The 7742-nt window shown below is 35.3% G+C and overlaps 1 protein-coding gene across 1 annotated transcript; it reads right to left on the bottom strand.

The window, feature by feature from the left end:
- Positions 1–2462: 2462 nt before the first annotated feature.
- Positions 2463–7693, bottom strand: LOC122021099 (developmentally-regulated G-protein 3-like). Its single transcript, XM_042579181.1, has 10 exons — positions 7556–7693; positions 7127–7180; positions 5785–5958; positions 5170–5241; positions 4589–4648; positions 4312–4421; positions 3339–3638; positions 3003–3194; positions 2854–2905; positions 2463–2772 (listed from the first exon to the last, which is right to left on the bottom strand). The coding sequence occupies exons 1-10, from the start codon at positions 7595–7597 to the stop codon at positions 2722–2724; spliced, it is 1107 nt and encodes a 368-aa protein (XP_042435115.1). The 5' UTR covers positions 7598–7693; the 3' UTR covers positions 2463–2721.
- Between the last annotated feature and the right edge of the window lie 49 nt (positions 7694–7742).

The following is a 7742-nucleotide window of genomic DNA, read 5'->3' as shown; positions in this document are numbered from 1 at the left end:
CTTTGAAGGGACTCATGAGGTAGGATAGAGGTAAATATTTCAAATAAGATAATTAATGAAGAGATCTGCAATATGTGACTCTATGATAGGTATTATATATTTTGGCGGGAAATATGTTTTTAGATGATTTTGCAGGTGCTAAACGACAAAGAAGGTACATCTGGGGTACAAGAAAGATTCCTTAAAAGTCATTCACCACAAGTACGCAGCTTACGTCATCTCATAACAAACTCTAACAAACCGGGGTCCACTTCATGACTACGGAGGTTATATGAAGTGGTATAAAAAGGGGAATCCTCTCCGTTAGCTAGAGAGGTACACATCATTGCGCACATTCATAATCCTAATTTCTCAACTACTGTTCATCTTCTTTCTCCTTCTTCTACATCAAGAGAGATCACTGACTTGAGCGTCGGAGGGTCTAGCCAGGGATTCCCACCCCGGTCTTAGGTCACTGACGGTAGTGTTGGTTGGTCTCTTGTGCGCAGGAAGTCTTGGTAACTCTGAATCTGGGTGTTCTTCGATCGGATCTCCTCATCGCCATTGGTATCTTACATCGAGAGGACACTTTGGTGGCTTCATCTTCTTGGATCCGCTTTGGGTTTCTCGGATCGGCGTTCTCTAGGCTTTCTTCTCCATCAACAGTGGGTTTCTTCTTCCGGATCTCCGTCTTGTCCAGCTTCTCAGACAGGATCAAAGAATTTTTTGAAATAAAAAATAGTTAAAAAATTTTAATTCATGTTCAAAATCGGCTAATGGATCCAATGACCTCGGATTGACATGAAACTAGATCTTATATATTCGGCTAGTTCTCCTGATTATTTTCGTGCCCTTAAATTTCAATTTGATCCAATATATTGAGAACAATGATTTGTTGAACACAAATATATTTGAAAAAATCAATTCATGTTAAAAAAATATTGTTCTCAATATATTATGTCAAATTGAAGTTTGAGGGCATAGATATAATCAGAAGAGGTAGACGAACATATAAGAACATGTTTCATGTCAATCCGAGGTCATTTGGTTCATCAATCAATTTTCGACAAAATCGACTGATGGATCAAATGACCTCGGATTGACATAAAACTATATTCTATGTGTTTGACTAGTTCTCCTGAAGATATCTATACTCTCAAATATCAATTTAACCCAATATATTAACAACAATAATTTTTTGAAATAAAAATAGTTAAAAAATTTAATTCATGTTCAAAATTAGCTGATGGATCAAACGACCTCAGATTGACATGAAACTAGATCCTATATATTCAGCTAGTTCTCTTGATATCTATGCATTCAAATTTCAATTTCATCCAATATATTGAGAATAATGATTTATTGAACACGAATTTGTTTAAAAAATTTAATTCATGTTCAAAAAAATATTATTCTCAATATATTGAGTCAAATTGAAGTTTGAGAGCATGAATATAATCAGGAGAGGTAGATGAACATATAAAAATGTGTTTCAAATCAATCCGAGGTCATTTGGTCTATCAGTCGGTTTTGGACAAAATCGGTTGATGTACTAAATGTCAAATTGACACTTGATGGCATGAATATAATCAAAAGAGATAGACGAACATATAGGAACTAGTTTCATATCAATCCGAGATCGTTTAATCTATCAATCGATTTAATCTAATTTTGATTTTGATTTTAAAAAAATAAAAAACTTAAAAAATAAATCAGTTCAACTGATTTCAAAACTCATTCGACCGATTTGATTAAAAATTCATTATTTAAATACATAATTAAATCGATTCAACTACTCTATATTACCAGGTGATTGATAAGAGTAAAATTAGAAATACTATCATAGAAATTAACAATTAGCTTTTACATATTATAGAAACTAGTGTTTATATGTTATTTTCTATACAATCAATCTTGATAAAATAATGTTCATCTATAATGTAATATATATAATAAAATCCTCATCCATTGTTTTGCTCATTAAATATTATTTTAATTAAAATATCTTTAGAGAAATAAAATTAAAATATATAAAATTATTTTTCTAAAAATTAACGATTAATTTTTACACGTTATAGAAGTTATCAATGTAAAAATTATAAGCTAATTTCCATGATTAAATAATATAAAAATATTTTAAACAGTCTCTTAATGTAAAATGGTGAGCCCATCGATGGACACCATTGTTTCGCTTTTTTATTTGAATCAATAAAAAATGTCTCCACTTAAAAGTGAGATAGGGTAAAAGAAATTAAAATGAGTTATATATTAATTCAAACATAATGGTAAAGTGAGATAGGGCGAAGAAAATCAGAGCGTTATGGTACTTAGAAGTCACTTGATTAAAAAAAAGGCATCGAGAGGACGCTCTTCTGATTTTTATTCTCATATACAATTTACACAAATCACAAAGTTTAAAATATTGACGAAACTTGAAATGTAAATAAGAAACAACAGAAATTACCACAGGTGTAGTAGTCGTGTTGATAATTTAAATGGTAAAACAGTTAATTAAAGCTTGATAATACTCTTCCATACATGAAATTCTAATCCGTATGTCAAAAACAAAAATAAAAAATAAAAACACTGCCAAAAGTAGTTCTCCGAAACCATGCTTGATCCTAGTCAATGGAGAGACTCACAAAAATAATACAACTCTAACTCAAGTTCTAGTCCAGCTTCTGCCTTTTTTTAATCTACCATCGATGATCGGTTTAACTGCGACAGAAATGCTTCGCTTGTCTACACTTTCTTGATGATCTGAACCACATCCTCGTCCTCAAGTTCATGTTCCTGTATCGTTAACATAACAGAGCTTCACAACCGAGTCTTCCCATCCCAGGTCAAGTAAACTTAAGTAAAATAGATCATTACCTTGCCCACTCTTTGCGGCTTATGCTTCACACTCGAGCCCCAAACCAGTGCGCTGCATATTTTGATCATTATGAGTAAATGAACGAGGTCATCTTGGAAGCACGAAGAGCAGAAACGCAGTGGCACAATGTTAAGGCAAGATGACTTACTATTTAAATTGTTTCAGCATGTCTTTATGAATCCGATTACAAAAATCTTCTATGGTTCTCCTCTTGGAAGACAGAATCACAGGGTCCTCATAATCCGGGTTCAAGCCCTTTGGTTTTGTGTAGATCCGAACAAGATCAAGATACTCCCATATCTTTTCTAGAAGGCCGTCGAGGTTCCATTCTAGGTGAGCACTGTCTCGCAATTACCAAATACGATCAGTCACTTTGCGAAAATGTTTTGATAAGAGTCCTTTTGAAAAGGACCAGCTGTGTTGAGGATTCGAGATGAAAACTAAATTACGAGGACTAAGAACAAAATGAAAGATAAGTCAATACCTGACCGGACAGTAGTGTGGAAGCTTGTCTAGGATTTCTAATTCTTCCAATGTTATCTGGTCTATCTTGTTCACTACATAGATGCATGGAATGTAAACTCTGCTTCCTTCAATTACATCAATGAGATCATCTGCCGTTGCATCGTATCTCAGGGAAACATCAGCATTATGTATCCTGTACTCGCTGCATATCGCCTTAACTGTTTCAAGGTCCAACTGTGTATTTGTAACTGTGGAGGTAAAGTTGATGCCACCTTTGTCTTTCTTTCGGAATGTTAGATTTGGGGGTTCCTTATTCAACCTGTCATTTGATGAAAGAATTACAGTTTGCCTTTGCAACCAAAATTAAATTCTGGCAACAGAATCAGTTTGGTCATTGATTGTCTCTGAATGAAAAAATCCACACAAAACTGCAAAGTGATGCATATTGAATAGCAAACTCTCTGGTCATTGATTTGTATTAGGGCTTTCAACGTATGTACTGAAATATTCCACCTTGAACTTATGGAAAAGAAAAACGCAGTTGAATAGAGATATTGTGCCAAGTGGCAGATAAGGCACACAAAAGGGGCAAAATTCAGTGTGTTCAAGGGTACAGGAAATATCTCCACCAGTCTTGCATTTAAGTTGGGCACCAAAATGTAGCACATACTACCACAAATTCAATTCATAAATAATTCTGAGAACTTGCAATTGGCAGAACTGCTATCGTCCATCAGAATTTTCTATTTGAAATTTTGAAGAAAAAAACAAGAAATAAAGCTACAGAAGATAACCTCTAAAGACTAATCCTTGAGGACCCGACCTACATGATCACTAGAAGCCCATTAACCAAAAAAGGCCACCAATAGAGAGTGTAAACCACATAAAGGTGAGAGCTGCTTACCTCACAACTAATTGATATCATCTCTTACCTCATACACTTAACACAATATAGAACCTGTAAGGATAGATAAACTCATCTCCTACTTTACCTTATGCCAAATCCCTCAAGTTCCTTTTCGATAAGCCGCTTATGAGTTATTGGTTTGATAGCATCAAGAACAATCAAGATACAATTGCATGTCCTAGCTGTACTGATAACCTGAAAAGAGAAATATTTGTGCCAGAATTAAAGGATTCAGCATACCATAAGGATGCTACTTATGGTAACCATGCAAAACTATGGATTCTACTTTCGAGAGTTCATTTTCTTCATACTATCAAATTCTTTCATAAAAGACAACCATGCAAGGTAAACCTACTTCTTACCTGCCTTCCTCTACCCTTTCCATCCTTTGCACCCTCAATGATCCCTGGTAGATCCAGTAACTGGAGGAAGCAAAGATGCTAGAATGAGATATTTTATAAAGACAAAGAAAGTGAGATTCATTGACTAGAAAATCAACAGATCCTAGATATTGTGCTGTGTAATTGATAGCAAAAGAAAGTGAGATTCATTGATGGCAAAAGTATCATGTTTGACAAGTGAAATATTTACATCCACAGGTGCTACTTCCCCCTCATAGCCTAGGTATTATGCTGTGTAATTGTTCGTTTAATTAAGCTTTAATGAATTGAGATGGTATCGACAAAAAGGCAAGTGCATTGGGTGCTACTTCCACCTCATTATCTTCTTCAACAAAAAAATATGCAATCTCAGGCTTCAAAATGAACCCAACTTTTAAAGTGGTCAGCACATACAAACACGAAAATGGCCAGGCAAAATTAGTGACATTAATGAAGCGATAGAGGAACTAAGTTATATTATAAGTCCAATAAAAATGAGAGATAACTGCATCAAAAAAATATTTCTTGACATGCTCGTACAGTATAAGATCATAATGAGCTACCTGAAGTTTAGCACCTCTGTACATGATGACACCAGGAATACAGGTCAAAGTTGTAAACTCATATGAAGCAACCTGTTGCAACACAACCATTTGGAATTGTCAAAAGATATGTTTTTATGGACTAGAAAAATAAAGAACCAATAGATATTGTTCCCCAAGAAAAAAAGAAATTAAATAAACTAAGTTAGCACATAGAAAGCATGTTCCTCTTCAGAATACACAATACAGAATCAGTTCAAATAAATAGCAAGAGGAAGTTTTCAGCAAACTATTCGGAATTGGCTACATGGATGTATCCAACATATCATCATTGACTGAATCAACCAAATAGGCTGGAATAAAATATTGGATCACGTATAGAAACAGAGAAAGATGAAATCATATAGAAACGAGAGATATTTCAGCTCATCATTGTGGCAGTACTGATAGCACAACTAATGACCAACTAATCAAATATTTGCAACATAAACAAGAGTAAGGACATAGAATCATATTGATTTATGAGATGAACTAAAAGAGCAGGAAACTGATATAAACAACAATGATACGAGCAGTCATTCCAGTTGTAATAAGAGAAACAGGTGTAAACACATACGATGAATAAAAGTGGTGTACCTCTGAGAAAGTTCCGGTTAATTTATTTAATAGTGTTGATTTTCCAACAGAGGGAAATCCCACTAGACCAACCCGTGCATCTCCACTTTTAGTAACATCAAAGCCTTCACCAGCACCACCAGCACCTTTGGAAGAAGGAGCCAAAAGCTCCCGCCGTAGTTTTGCAAGTTTTGCCTTCACATAAAATGACAATAAACACAATGCATACAAGATAATAAAAGACAAGACAAAGACAAAGGAAATAGTCACATGAGCCAAAAGAGAATGAAAGTCATGGAGAACTTCAACTTAATAAATGCTAGACAGGCAAATGGCACATCTATTACTTGTTTCCTTCGACCTTCAAATAACAAAAGGCATGGAGTAATGCAATAATGGCTCCCATTGAATGAACAGGAATGGTTGTTTCTCTTATGCAAGCATATATGTCTAGATGCAATACCTTAACTTCAACCAATAGAACACTAAGCTTACCAAAACTTAGATAAGCGCCAACTCCATACTATAAAGCTGTGCAGTATCTTGCTCTAAAGTTAGAAGCACTGGAAATATTCACCACCACAACCAACACATCATGCTAGCCATAATCATCTGGAGTTAGCAGATGGATCTTATCAGTGAAGCTAAAAAGGATCGAATATGGCTTAATAGATATGAGGTATTGGGCAATAGATCCTCTTCTCTTCAAGGAAAACAGTTCTTCTACATCAAAAGATAACTAACAATAAAGATAGTTTCGTAAACAAATCCAAAAGGCAGATTACTTATACAGATAACTATTATATCAGAAGGAACTCATTGTTGGAAGAGTTCCTTGGTCTTGCACAGAGTCAGTGTCTTAGTAAGTCAATCTAATGGTACATATCCAAGACAGAATTAATGAAATGGCCTGTTAGGCTCGTATTCTAGAAGATGCACGCACAATTGAGCAAACCTGAGTATACACACACACATATACATATATGTATATTGTAAATAAGTATCCACCATGCTTGCATAAGGAAGAAAGCTTAACCCAGCATTGGATCACAAGAAGAAGAAAAAAACAGAATCAACATCTCATCAGCTAGAATTATGATTGTGACTGGGGGAATGTGAGTATCATTGTGCCAACCTGCTTACCATAAGAAAACAATCATTTTGGATTAACAACATCAACACCACCAATCATGCATCAATAACCAAGAAAAACACTTGAGGAGATCTTACAAATTCATTTGAGGAAATAGAAAACTCCGTATGAACAAAATACAAATATAATCCTACTCCCAAACAATTAGGACCAACAGATACATGTTATGAATAATCAACTTCAAGAAGACAGGAAGATAAGGGGAATAACCTTCAGCAGGCCAAGATGGTGAGCTGTTGCTTTATTCTTCTGCGTCCTTGCCATCTACCAGACAGAATACAATTAACACCATTAGAATCTTAACGGTAGTCAAGGCTACTGAAACGATTCAAAGTTACAAAGCACAACTGACACTGAAGCCATCCACTTCAGTCAAGGCTAGAAGCCACAAGTACAACACGGGAACCTAACTAATCCTTGAATCAGTACAAAAATACCGCCCCACTTCTAAATAGACATCAATAAAACCATAAATGCAGTCAAGTTCGTAGTCTTAAGAAAAATAGCCGCATACACTCACAGATATCTAAAATTCCGGTAACGACTTAAAACCATAAATGCAGTCAAGAAGTATCCCTAGGATTGATTCGCAGAGGGGCGAGGAAGCTAGGTTTATTGGAGAGGATGAGATTGGGCTACCTCGTCTTCGATGTCCTTGATCTTTTGCATGACGGTGGCCATTGTTCCTCTCTGATCCGGCGAACGCGACTGTCTTCACCTATCTCACGCCGTCCAGCCTCGAGGTTTCTTACTCTGCGGTGAAGCCGAGGACAAAAGGGATGGAAGAGAATTTATACTATGGGATTAATAATATTATTATATTATA

Source organism: Zingiber officinale, chromosome 9A (assembly GCF_018446385.1).
Source record: "Zingiber officinale cultivar Zhangliang chromosome 9A, Zo_v1.1, whole genome shotgun sequence".
NCBI classification, from domain to species: domain Eukaryota; kingdom Viridiplantae; phylum Streptophyta; class Magnoliopsida; order Zingiberales; family Zingiberaceae; genus Zingiber; species Zingiber officinale.
Note: the sequence above shows the minus strand (reverse complement) of the source record. Positions and strands in the feature narration are given on the sequence as shown.

What these genes read in the sequence shown, in the direction of transcription:
- LOC122021099 (XM_042579181.1), bottom strand. Translation starts at nt 7,597, where the DNA reads ATGGCCACCGTCATGCAAAAGATCAAGGACATCGAAGACGAG. An exon ending in TCAAGGACATCGAAGACGAG is followed by an intron (nt 7,181 to 7,555) that starts GTAGCCCAATCT and finishes TCTGTCTGGTAG; the next exon opens with ATGGCAAGGACGCAGAAGAA. An exon ending in CTTGAGGGATTTGGCATAAG is followed by an intron (nt 3,639 to 4,311) that starts GTAAAGTAGGAG and finishes ATCAAATGACAG; the next exon opens with GTTGAATAAGGAACCCCCAA.